The 12,888-nt window shown below is 40.1% G+C and overlaps 1 protein-coding gene across 4 annotated transcripts in view; it reads left to right on the forward strand.

The window, feature by feature from the left end:
- The first annotated feature begins 3,700 nt into the window (after positions 1-3,700).
- LOC127202537 (cytochrome P450 3A9-like) overlaps positions 3,701-12,888 on the forward strand; it is a 112,550-nt gene continuing 103,362 nt past the window's right edge. The window contains exons 1-2 of one of the 4 annotated variants that reach the window (XM_051161179.1): positions 3,701-3,905; positions 6,084-6,177. In XM_051161179.1, coding sequence (XP_051017136.1) covers positions 3,835-3,905; positions 6,084-6,177 — 165 coding nt within the window. In that variant the 5' untranslated portion in view covers positions 3,701-3,834. The remainder of the gene's footprint in view (positions 3,906-6,083; positions 6,178-12,888) is intronic. The other 3 variants (XM_051161182.1, XM_051161178.1, XM_051161180.1) reach the window with 3 other exon arrangements.

A 12,888-nucleotide genomic window follows, 5' to 3' on the forward strand; every position in this document is an offset into this window, starting at 1 on the left:
ACCAAAACTTACGGGATACAATAATAGCAGTGATAAGAGGAAGGTTCATAGCACTAAGTGCCTTTATAAAGAAAGTAGAGCAATCCCATACTAGCAACGTAATATCACACCTGAAAGTTCTAGGGAAAAAAAGTAGAAACTCCCAAGAAGAGTAGATGGCTAGTAATCATCAAACCTGGGGCTAAAAATAAATAAATTGGAAACATACAAAACAATTCAAAGAATCAACAAAGCCAAGAGCTGGGTCATGATAAAATCAACAAGATTTACAAACCTTTAGCCTGAAGAACCAAATCAGCCTGAAGAAGCTTTAAAAAGAGAACATCATCCCATTTCTCTTAAAGGGGGGTTGAGTAAGATTTTGGGCTATGGATGTTTATCTTCTTTGAGAATTGATTGTGTTATTATTAGCTTTGTTCAGAGAAAGAACTAGATTGAACTCAGGGATTTTTCTCTGAGAATATAAAAATATCTAGGAATGATAGGACAAAAGGTAGATTATTGAATCTACTCTTCGACTTAAGGCCTTAATTGTTACGCACAAGGCTAGTTTTAATTCATTGGTATAGGATATTAGATATTGATGCAGAATAGTTTTGTTTTTAATTCATTGTACTATTCAATTTTGTCACAAGACTATACATGTTAGGTTTAATAGATAGATAAGGGAAAATATTTAGATTAACTTCAAAAACCCCAGAGAACTACAGAATATGTCATTTAAAGAAATTTTATTTGTTTTGAAGATTCTTTGAAAATGAAACAGGTTGACTCCTAGCAACACCCAGCCTGCCTCAAAGAAGGTAATGAGCATTGAGGAACCTACATATGGAGACGGCTTCAGATGTGTAAGCCAGCCATTGGGCGAAAAATGTCCTTGTTTTCTGCCACAGACAGAATTCTGCCTGAAATGGGCAAACTCAAATGCAAGTGGAGTTGAGGACCTAACTCTGCCAAGACAGGGCAAGCAAGTCCTCAGTAGTTCCTGCTTCACAAATATGTCTGTCAGATAAAGTGGGACAGATGGCTAAAGATGACACTGAAACATGTTAAAGAGTTTCGAGTGACTGTTCAGGTAGCAAAGCTGGCTAACCTGCACTTCCTATTAACTCAGTTAATTAATTTTATTCCTTCTGAAGTCTCTGATGATGTTGAAGACAGTGAAACATTATGAGTATAAGATAAAAATGTGTGTGTGTGTGTGTGTATTCTATATTGGTGTGATGACATAATGTATAGGTAAAAGAGATTTTTATTAGACTAAAAGGGGGAATTGTGGAGGAATGCTGAGTGAATGTATTAACTGTCAATAAAGCGCTGTTTAGCCAATCAGCTGGGCAGAAGGACAGGAAGTGAAAGGTAAGACTTCCTGGAGAAGAAAAAAGATTTTGACACTTGGAGGAGGAGGGAGAAGGGGACTTGATGAGGAGGACCGGCCCATGGGTCATAGTGGCAAGTGCTTGGTGTGTGTGTGTGTGTATGTGTGTGTGTGTGTGTGTGTGTGTGTGTGTGTGTGTGTGTCATAAGGTTTAGCATTGTTTGTTTAGTTTATGAGTAGATTAGAATCAGTTTAAACTCTGCCCGGTGAAGTGCTGGCATCTTTAAAGTATGTTCCAATCTCCCTGTGTTAGTTATTTGCTTTGTAGGCTGAACAGATACAAATTACTGTAACAACTGAACCAATACATAAGATGGGTTGTGTCTGAGGCAGATACCTGCTTTGTACCTCCAGCCTCCACATGCACAGATACACACATACAGGCACACATCCATACTCAATGCACTACTAATACCAACAGTGGTTCTAGATCAGCTTTGTTCTTCCTGCCAGTTAAAGAATTAAAATGTGGGTAGATTTGCAGCACAACAAGTAGCACAGAAGGTGGAGTCAATAGTTGATAAGTTCTACTACTTAAGGCGGAGAAGCATGCCTACAGCAAAGCACAGGTGGAGAAGGAATCCAGGAAACAGAAGGGGATGGAGGAAGTTGAAGTCCAGCACCTTCTGGAGAGCTTCAGGCTTTAAGGGCTGTGAGTGGGCTGGAACTGGGTTCTTCCCTTAGTTTAAGATTAGTTAATTTTCTGCCCATTGGCTAGATCTGGTCCACAGTTGAGGAGAGAGTGGGATATGACTTCCACATGTACTCTGGTGCCTCATATTTGACCATGTCCCCTGGAGGGGGAGACCTGGTAGCATTCAGAGGAAGGATAGCAGGTTACCAAGAAGAGACTTGATACCCTATGAGCATATACAGGGGGAGGAAATCCCCCTCAGGAACAGTCATAGGGGAGGGGAATAAGGGTAAAATGGGAGGGAGGGAAGAATGGGAGGATACAAGGGATGGGATAACCATTGAGATGTAACAAGAATAAATTAATAAAAAAAATTTAAAAATTAAAAAAAGATTAGTTAATTTAAACAAAGAAAGGGAGCCTGAAAGGTGCACAACTTTAGGCAAACTTATCCGGCCCCATCTTGTAACTTGTTGTAAAGCCTGCCAGGCCATTGTTTCAAGTCCGAAGAGTGAGGATAAAAGCCAGGTGTTTTCTATCTTTGTCTTCTGTCTGTGACATCTTTCCCTATCTGTATGTCTAACAGAGATCTGCATAATCCCTAGTAAGTCACTCCTACAATTGTGCAAGTGTGCGCGCACGCATGCAAACACACACACACACACACACACACACACACACACACACACACACACACACGGGTTTTTTAGTTATTTTATGTTACCTGTATGGGTGTTTTGGCTGCATGTATGTCTGCCCATCACATGAGTGCTGTGCCCATGAAGTTGAATCCACTGAAGGTCAAATTCAGAAGGCTGTAAACCACCATGTGGATCCCAAGAATTGAACCCTGGTCCTTTGACAGAGCAGACAGTGCTCTACGTTCTTGAGACATATCTCCAGCTCCATGTGATGGAGCAATCAGCTCCATGCCAGACCAGCCTTCATCTTTCAGGAAGGAGACTGAGACTAGCTAATCCCATTTGCTTTTTTGACCCAGAAACATGAAGTGGTCAGTTTATAGGAAATGGACACAGAGAAGACAACTTTATCTGAACTTTCCAGAGGTCAACTATTTTAAAGCATTCTATTAGGAACTGGAGGCATAAAAGATAGTCATAATAAAATGATACCTTGCAGAAGCTTATGACATGGTAATGAATGCACACATGAAAACCAATAAGGTTCTCAGAAAAATAAAATTACAATTGTCTCTTGGAAATAACAAATGATGTACAAGAGACTAAGCATTTTTATTTTTTGAGGAAGTTAGTGAGGAAGGATTCTACTAGATGGAATTTAAAAGAATGAGTTCTGAAGAATGAATAAGAGTATTCTCTGAGACAGAGGATAGGTAGAGGGAAGTAAACAAAAATCTTCTAAATTTAGCTCACATAAATCTCAACTCTTGCAAAATAAAAGCACCCCTGGGCAAAAGGACAGACTGGAAGAGCTTAAAGCAAATAACTTCAGTCAAGTTTCTGATAAGAACCTTTGCATCCAAATATAACACAGCTTCTATTTTTCATTGATATTTTTAAGGAAAGAATTCAAACATCAAAGTACTCACACCCTTGATTCTCTGCCAAATGGCAAAGTAGAAAGTGCAGAGAACTCTTGGAACTGTAGGTGAGGCACAGCAGTGTTTCTGCTGAATGTAAGGTCAGCCACACCCTCTTTTCCAGTACTTAAGCACTGCAGGCTGGCCTCCCTGAATCACAGCAAGGCAGGGAGGGGAGATCAGCAGGCTCAAACCTGGAAGGCGCAGTACACACAGCTGAGAGTAAAGCACAAAAGAAAGACTTGATTAAAGAAAGCAACAATGGACCTGATCCCAAACTTCGCCATGGAAACCTGGATGCTCCTGGTTACCAGCTTGGTGCTCCTCTACCTGTGAGTAAACTGCCCAGGATCCTCTCCTCAGTGGTTATGACTTGGGGGACATGAATAAGCCAATTCTCCCTCTTACCAGCTTGAAAATTCCAAAGGGAAAATTAAGGGGACATTGCTTGGGTGTGGGATGCTAGAAAGATCTAAGGTGTTGCTTTCAGTCTTAGGCAAATCCCTCCAAGGAGACAAGTATACCTTCCTCTTCTACTTAGCTCCACTTTCTGTGGATAAGAGGACTGAGTGACCTCAGTTAGGATTGGGTTGTCCTCTGATTGAGCCTCAGTGTTTCCCTCAGATAAATCAACAAAGGCTCAGCAGAAGCAGATCACAAATGACTGGCCCTTGGGTTTGATAAGAGACTCCTTTTGCAAGGTCTCCGGTCTGTGGGGATGAGAAGAGCTCTTGTGCTGTCTTCTACTCTGTCTTCTCTGATGCAGAAGATATGGAGTTTTGCCCCATGTTCACATGGCTAGTTTGTGCTCCCTTGTCCAACCTCTAAGACTATTTATACAATGTCCCTAGCGTACCACAGGCTCTATGATAGGCCCAGATTCACTCTTTTTTGTTGTTGTTGTTGTTACTCATCCCTGGAGCTCTCTTCCTCCCCAAGCACAGATGTTCTATTTAATACGCAGACCTATTTATATACTTTCTTTCTAAATTCCACTGGAAGCATTGGTCAAGACATCTATTTCAATGCTTCCTTTCTATGTTGGGATGACTTCATGATGGTACATGGTAAGAAAGAGGTTATCCCGAGTCCCAGGACTACAAATGTAACCACCAAGGACAACTCATTCTACTGCTGTAGGTGTGTGTGTGCGTGTGTACGTGTCTGTATGTGTGTGTGTGTGTGTGTGTGAGAGAGAGAGAGAGAGAGAGAGAGAGAGAGAGAGAGACAGACAGACAGACAGACAGACAGACAGACAGAAAGGAAGAGAGAGACAGAGAGAAAAGCAGAGAGAGAGACAGACAGAGAACACATATGAGTCTATGGATGGTAGCTGCTCCCCCTCACCAAACTCATCACATTTAACTTCTGTTATGATTTTACATTAATAAAAGATACTCATGGTGATGTGAAAACAGAAATATCAAACATTTTTTGAAGGGAAGGCCATACATTTGTGGTATTGTGGCAACATCTTTTTCCATCTGGTCATGTTTTGCAATTATTTGAAAAGGTTTCATTTCTCTTGATCCTAAAACTTCTATGAGATAAGACAAGCAGTCTTCTATTCAGAAGATTAAAGTCGGGCTGTTGCTCTCCGTGTTTGTAACAACAGCTGTGTGTAAAGTGACTTTATCTGTTTATAAGTGCATGCCTAAGGCATAAACAAATGCATAGGATACATTGTGTGTGTGCTTTGAGATAAACTTGCTGAGCAGGTTTTTATAATTCAACAGTTTTTTCTGTGCTTGTCCATCGGGTCATGTTAATCTCTCAGTGTCGGTGGGTAAGGAAGAGAATGGGGCAGTGATGACATAAATTCTATCCAGGTACGAGTTAGAAGAGCAGTTCTCAACCTGTGGATCTAGACCCTTTCATGGGCCTCATATCAGATATGCTGCGCTTCTGATACTTACATATTGATTCATAACAGTAGCAAAGTACAGTTGTGAAGTAGCAATGAAAATAATTCTATGGTTGGGGGGTCACCAGAACATGGGGAACTGTGTTAAAGGGTGGCAACATTAAAAAGGGTCTGAACCCCTGAGTTGGGAGGAAATAAGAAAATATTCCTCACAAGGGAGACTTCTCAGGTACATTGGGGGTCGCAGCCCCTGCTGAAGCTCACTTGAGGGGCAGACACCCATTGGCATCCAATCAGCTTCATAAATGATAAAAAAAGGAAAATAAGTAGAAGTATTCTAGAGTGAATTTCATCACATTAACAGTGAAGCTGGGGGATATTTATAAATAATTTACTTTACTTTAGGACTAGAGCCAAAAAGACATTCGTTTTAGTTAACCATTGTTGATTTGGTGAGTCTCGCAGAAAAGGAGACGGTAAAAATGAAGATCAAAAGTAGTTGTTGCTGTTGAAGTTTTTCTTGTTGCGTGTTGCTTACATGTTATTCCCCATTCCAGCTGGAATGTTAGAATCCCTGTGTCTGTGACTGTTAAGCCCACATGACACACAGTGACAGTCTCTAAGAACTTAATATCTCACTTTACAGGTATGGAACCTATACACATGGACATTTTAAGAATTTGGGGATTTCTGGACCCAAACCACTGCCTTTCATGGGAAATATCCTTGCATACCGCGACGTAAGTGTTGATTGAGCTCCCAACCTGGCTTGTTGCAGTTGCCAAAACTGCCTTAGAGCCTGCAATTGGAAAGGCCGGATATTGTGTAAAAGGTCTCCGGTTTTAGGATTATTTTCTTTGGGGCTTCTGATTTTGGTGCAGGTGATCTGCCCACCCCTCTAGCATATTTGTTCTCGTGTTGAGGATGTGTTGTTAAGACTTCTGAGGCCCAAAAGAAAGTTTGTTTGATTTTTTTTCCAGTACATATTCTAGCAAAAGACACTACTGCCTCGGGAACCTGTGTTTAAATGTGTGTGTGTGTGTGTGTGTGTGTGTGTGTGTGTGTGTGTGTGTGTGAGAGAGAGAGAGAGAGAGAGAGAGTGTGTGTGTCTTGCAGTGATGTGCAGTGGTGAAGTAAACATGAAGATCAGAGAATTACTATGAGAGTTGATTCTTTCTTATTTTCCACTTTTTAGTGTGTTTCTTTTTTGACATACACATTTATAATATTACACATAAATAAAATAAACTACACACAGCAGAAAGAACCACAAAACAATCAGTACTTATATAAATGTTACATTCATAGCATTTGTATATGGCAAACTTGAAGCAAACATCTTTCTTATCTTGTTGAGTCTAAAATTCTGAATGAAAAGCAATATCTATCATATCTCATCTCTATTAATGTAAAACACCTATGTAGACCTTAAAACATCTTAACCCCTAACCAACTAAGCTTAATTGTAAGACTAAACTATCTCATCTTCAACCCCATCAGAGACTTAAGAAAGGATAAAACTTACATACTTTAGTGAACCATAAGTGCAGGTTAGCAGCTTCCAAATCAAAACCTGACAGAGAAAGTTCACTGCCTTAACATCACCCAACGCTCTCTATAATGTTGAAGCATCATCTTCAGCTTTCTGGCCCAAGATATCTGACAGACATATTTGAGAGACATGAACTACTGAGGACTTGCTTACCCTGTCTTCACAGAGTTTGGCCGTCGGCTCTACCTGCATCCAGGCGTGCCTTTTTTTAGGCAGAATTCTGTCTGTGGCAGAAACAAGGGCATTTTCTCCAGTGGCTTGTTTGCCACATTTAAGGCCATCTCCATAAGGCTCATCACCTTCTTTGAGGTAGGCTTGGTGTTGCCAGGAGTTAACTTGTCTTATTGTCAAAGAATTTTTAGAATAATAAAAAACCTCTTTAAATGCTATATTCTGTAAATCTCTGAGCTTGTGTGGCAGATGCCTTTACCTACTGAGCCAACTCACTGGCAACTTTTGTTTTCATACCTAAAAACATCACAAATGAAACTTAGCAGAAAGTTTGCTTTGTCTCGCTTTGTTTTGTTTTGTTTCTGTTACAATCATGGTCTGGTTTCCTTTCTGTTGCTGTGATAAATCATTCTGAACAAATGATGGTTCAGAATACTAACTTCTCTCACAGGGAAACTGAGCTTGGTTCCCATAAACCCCATAGCAGCTAATATCATCTCTAACTCCAGTCCTAGGGGATCTAACGTTTTCTTCTTCTTGCTTCCTCCTGCATGAGGCATGCATACATGCATGCACAAAAAATATCCATATACATAAAATAAAAATAAGTCTTTAAAACAAGACATTGTGAACAATGCAAATTAGGGAATGAAGGGTCTTATTTTATCTTACTGGGTGGAATTCTTCATTGAGAGATGTCAGGGCAGGAGCCTGAGTAAGACACCATGGAAGGATGCTGCTCTCTTAGGCTCTTTGTAGCTCTTTCTTAAACAGCTCAGAAGTACCTACCCATGGAATAGTGAGCTAGGTCACTTACATCACCTTACCATTGAGATAAACCCCACAGACATTAACTCCACAGGCCAATCTGAACTTGAAAATCTCTCAGTGGAGACTCTCTTCTCCTATAATTTGGCTTTGTCAAGATGATGACTAAAGTAAACTAGGACAGGAAGTAAAAAGGCAAAGAAAATGCTTAATTTGTGTCTTTTTGGTACAAATTTTTTATTTAATTCATTTATTCTGATTACATCTCAATTGTTATCCCCTACTTCTCTCCTTCCATTCCTCCCTCCCTCCCTCTTTCACCCTATTTCTCTCCCCTAGGTCTGTGACAGAAGAGTACCTCCTCCCCCACCATATGGCCACAGCCTATCAAGTCTCATCATGGTAGCCTGCTTATCCTTTCTCTGAGTGGCACCAGGCCTCCCCACCAAGGAGAAGTGGTCAAATGTCAGGCACCAGAGTTCATGTTACAGTTAGTCCCTGCTCTCCACACAACATTGGAGAATGACCCAGCCATTGGCTGGATCTGAATAGGGGTTCAATGTTTACTGCATGTATTGTCCTTGGTTGGTACAGTAGATTGAGTAGACACCCCCCCGGGTCCATATGTGCCCATCATGATGTTCTTCATGTAGGTTTCTAGGAACCTCTGGATTCTTCTATTTCCCCTTTCTCCCATACTTCTCACACATAGAGTCTAAATAGGAATTCTCTGAGTTTATACCAAATCTTATGGTAAGTAAAGACTTTTATGGGACATCCCTTTTGGGTTAGTGTCCAATTATAAGTGAGTATATACCATGGAGTCTTTCTGGGTCTGGGTTAACTCAGCAGATGATAATTTCTAGTTCCATCCATTTGTTCACGAATTTCATGGTTTCCTTGTTTTTAATAGTTGAGTAGTATTCCATAATGTAAATGTACCAGAGTTTATTTATCCATTCATCGACTGAGGGACATTTAAGTTGTTTCTATGTTCTTGCTATTATGAGTAAGGCTGCTATGAACATGGTTGAGCATATGTCCTTGTTGGGTGGTAGAGCATCTTTTGGTTATATTCCAAGGAGGAGAATAGTTGAATCTTGAGGTAGCTCTATTCCCACCTTTCTGAGAAAGTGCCAGGTTGATTTCCAAAGTGGTTGTACAAGTTTGCACTACCACCAGCAATAAAGGAGTGTTCCACTTTCTCCATATCCTTTCCAGAATGTGCTGTACCTTGAGTTTTTCATCTTAGCCATTCTGACGGGTATAAGATGAAATCAAGGATGCCATGAAAAGACAAAACCTGAGAATAATCGGCATTGAGAAAAGAGAGACCCAATTCCAAGGCCCAGAAAACATCTTCAACAAAATCATTGAAGAAAATTTCCCCAATTTAAAAAAGGAAATACATATAAACACACAAGAGGCCAACAGAATCGCAAATAGAATAGACCAGAAGGAAAAATCTTCCTGACACATAATAATAAAAATGCAAAATATACAGAACAAAGAAAAATATTAAAAGCTGCAAGAGAAAAAGGCAAGGTAGCATACAATGGCAAACCTATCAGAATTGCACCTGACTTCTCAACAGAGACCATAAAAGCCAGACGTGCCTGGGCAGTGGTCCTGAAAACCCTAAGAGACCACAGATGCCAGTCCAGACTACTGTACTCAGCAAAACTATCAATAACCATTGATAGAGAAAACAAAGTATTCCATGACAAAAACAAATTCAAACTGTATCTATCTACAAATCTGGCTTTACAGAAGTTACTAGATGGAATACTCCACCCCAAAGGGACAAGCCATAACCAAAACTACACAGGAAATAGATAACACAACACAAAACACAACCACACAAACTCTCTACTGTAACAAACATCACTTGTTGTTAATATCTCTCAACATCAATGGTCTCAACTCTCCAATAAAAAGACACAGACTAACTGCATAAACAAGCTACAACATTCTTCTGCATTCAAGAAACACATCTCACCCATAAGGACAGACATTATTTCAAAATAAAAGGCTGGAAAAAATATACCAAGCAAATGGTCACAAGAAGCAAGCTGGTGTAGCCATTTTAATATCTAATAAAATAGACTTCCAACCAAAATTAATCAAAGGGGATGAGGAAGGACACTTCATACTCATCAAAGGTAAAATCAACCAAGAGGACGTCACAATTCTTTTTTTTTTTTTTTTTTTTTTTTTTTTTTTTTAATTTATTTTTTTTATTATTTTATTCTTGTTACATCTCAATGTTTATCCCATCCCTTGTATCCTCCCATTCCTCCCCCCCCCCCATTTTCCCATTATTCCCCTCCCCTATGACTGCTCCTGAGGGGGATTATGTCCCCCTATATATTCTCATAGGGTATCAAGTCTCTTCTTGGCTACTTGCTGTCCTTCCTCTGAGTGCCACCAGGTCTCTCCCTCCAGGGGACATGGTCAAATGTGAGGCACCAGAGTATGTGAGAAAGTCGTATCACACTCTCCACTCCACTGTGGAGAATATTCTGACCATTGGCTAGATCTGGGAAGGGGTTTAAAGTTTACCTCCTGTATTGTCCTTGGCTGGTGCCTTAGTTTGAGCGGGACCCCTGGGCCCAAATCTGCCTATCATATTGTTCTACTTGTAGATTTCTAGGACCCTCTGGATCCTTTTATTTTGCTGTTCTCCCATGCGTCTCTCATTTAGAGTCCCAATAGGATGCCTTCCCCTCTGTCCCAGTTTCCTGGAAAGTGAAGGTTTTCGTGGGATACGCCCCTTGGGCTAGTATGCAGATATAAGTGAGTATATACCATTTGATTCTTTCTGCTTCTGGGTTAACTCACTCATTATGATCATTTCTAGCTCAATCCATTTATCCACAAATTTCGGGAATTCCTTGTTTTTAATAGCTGAGTAGTATTCCATAGTGTATATGTACCACAGTTTCTTTATCCACTCTTCTACTGAGGGACACTTAGGCTGTTTCCATGTTCTGGCTATTATGAATAAGGCTGCTATGAACATGGTTGAGCAAATTTTCTTGTTGTGTGCTGGAGCATCTTCTGGGTATATTCCAAGGAGTGGAATAGCTGGGTCTTGAGGAAGCCCTATTCCCATTTTTCTGAGATAGCACCAGATAGATTTCCAAAGTGGCTGTACTAGTTTGCATTCCCACCAGCAATGAAGGAGTGTTCCTCTCTCCCCACATCCTCGCCAGCATGTGGTGTCGCTTGAATTTTTGATCTTAGCCATTCTGATGGGTGTAAGATGGAATCTCAGAGTTGTTTTGATTTGCATTTCCCTGATGACTAAGGAGGTTGAGCATTTCTTTAAGTGTTTCTCAGCCATTTGATACTCCTCTGTTGAGAATTCTCTGTTTAGTTCCAAGCCCCATTTCTCAATTGGGTTATTCGGTTTGGTGGTGTTTAATTTCTTGAGTTCTTTATATATTTTGGATATTAGACCTTTGTCAGATGTAGGGTTGGTGAAGATTTTTTCCCAGTCTGTAGGCTGTCGCTTTGTTCTCTTGACAGTGTCTCCTGCCTTACAGAAGCTTCTCAGCCTCATGAGGTCCCATTTATTAATGGTTGACATTAAGGCCTGGGCCGTTGGTGTTCTGTTCAGGAAGTTGTCTCCTGTGCCAATATGTTCCAGGCTCTTTCCCACTTTTTCTTCTAAGTGAGTTAGTGTCTCTGGTTTTATGTTGAGGTCTTTAATCCACTTGGATTTGAGTTTTGTGCAAGGTGACAAATATGGGTCCAGTTTCATTTTTTTACACATAGACCTCCAGTTAGACCAGCACCATTTGTTGAAGATGCTATCCTTTTTCCATTGAATGGATTTGGCTCCTTTGTCAAAAATCAAGTGACCATATGTGTGTGGATTCATATCTGGGTCTTCGATTCGATTCCACTGATCAACCAGCCTGTTGCTGTGCCAGTACCATGCTGTTTTAAGTACTATTGCTTTATAGTACAGTTTGAGATCAGGTATGGAGATTCCTCCGGAGCATCTTTTATTGTACAAGATTGTTTTAGCTATTCTGGGTTTTTTGTTTTTCCATATGAAGTTCAGAATTGAACTTTCAATGTCTTTAAAAAATTGTGTAGTTATTTTGATAGGGATTGCATTGAATCTGTAGATTGCTTTTGGTAGGATGGCCATTTTTACTATGTTAATTCTCCCGATCCATGAGCAAGGAAGATCACGCCATCTTCTCAGGTCATCTTCAATCTCTTTCTTCAGAGTTTTGAAATTTTTTTCATACAAGTCCTTCACTTGCTTAGTTAGGGTAACTCCTAGATATTTTATATTGCTTGTGGCTAATGTGAAGGGTGTGGTTTTCCTAATTTCTTTCTCTGTAAGCTTGTCATTTGTGTATAGGAAGGCTACAGACTTTTTTGAGTTAATTTTGTATCCAGCCAATTTGCTGAAGGTGTTTATCAGCTTTAGGAGTTCTCTGGTGGAGTTTTGAGGGTCACTTATGTACACTATCATATCATCTGCAAATAGGGATAATTTGACTTCCTCCTTTCCCATTTGGATACCCTTGATCTCCTTTTGTTGTCTTATTGCTCTGGCTAGAACTTCGAGTACTATATTGAAGAGATATGGAGAGAGTGGGCAGCCTTGCCTTGTTCCCGATTTGAGAGGAATTTCCTTGAGTATCTCACCATTTACTTTGATTTTGGCTATTGGCTTGCTGTATATAGCCTTTATTATGTTGAGGAAAGTGCCTTGTATCCCCGATCTCTCTAAAACTTTAAACATGAATGGGTGTTGAATTTTATCAAATGCTTTCTCTGCATCCAAGGAGATGATCATGTGGTTTTTTATTTTCAGTTTGTTTATATGATAGATTACATTGATGGATTTCCGTATATTAAACCATCCCTGCATGCCTGGAATGAAGCCTACTTGGTCATGATGAATGATATCTTTGATGTGCTCCTGTATTCGTTT

Source organism: Acomys russatus, chromosome 19 (genome assembly GCF_903995435.1).
Source record: "Acomys russatus chromosome 19, mAcoRus1.1, whole genome shotgun sequence".
In the NCBI taxonomy this organism is placed as follows: domain Eukaryota; kingdom Metazoa; phylum Chordata; class Mammalia; order Rodentia; family Muridae; genus Acomys; species Acomys russatus.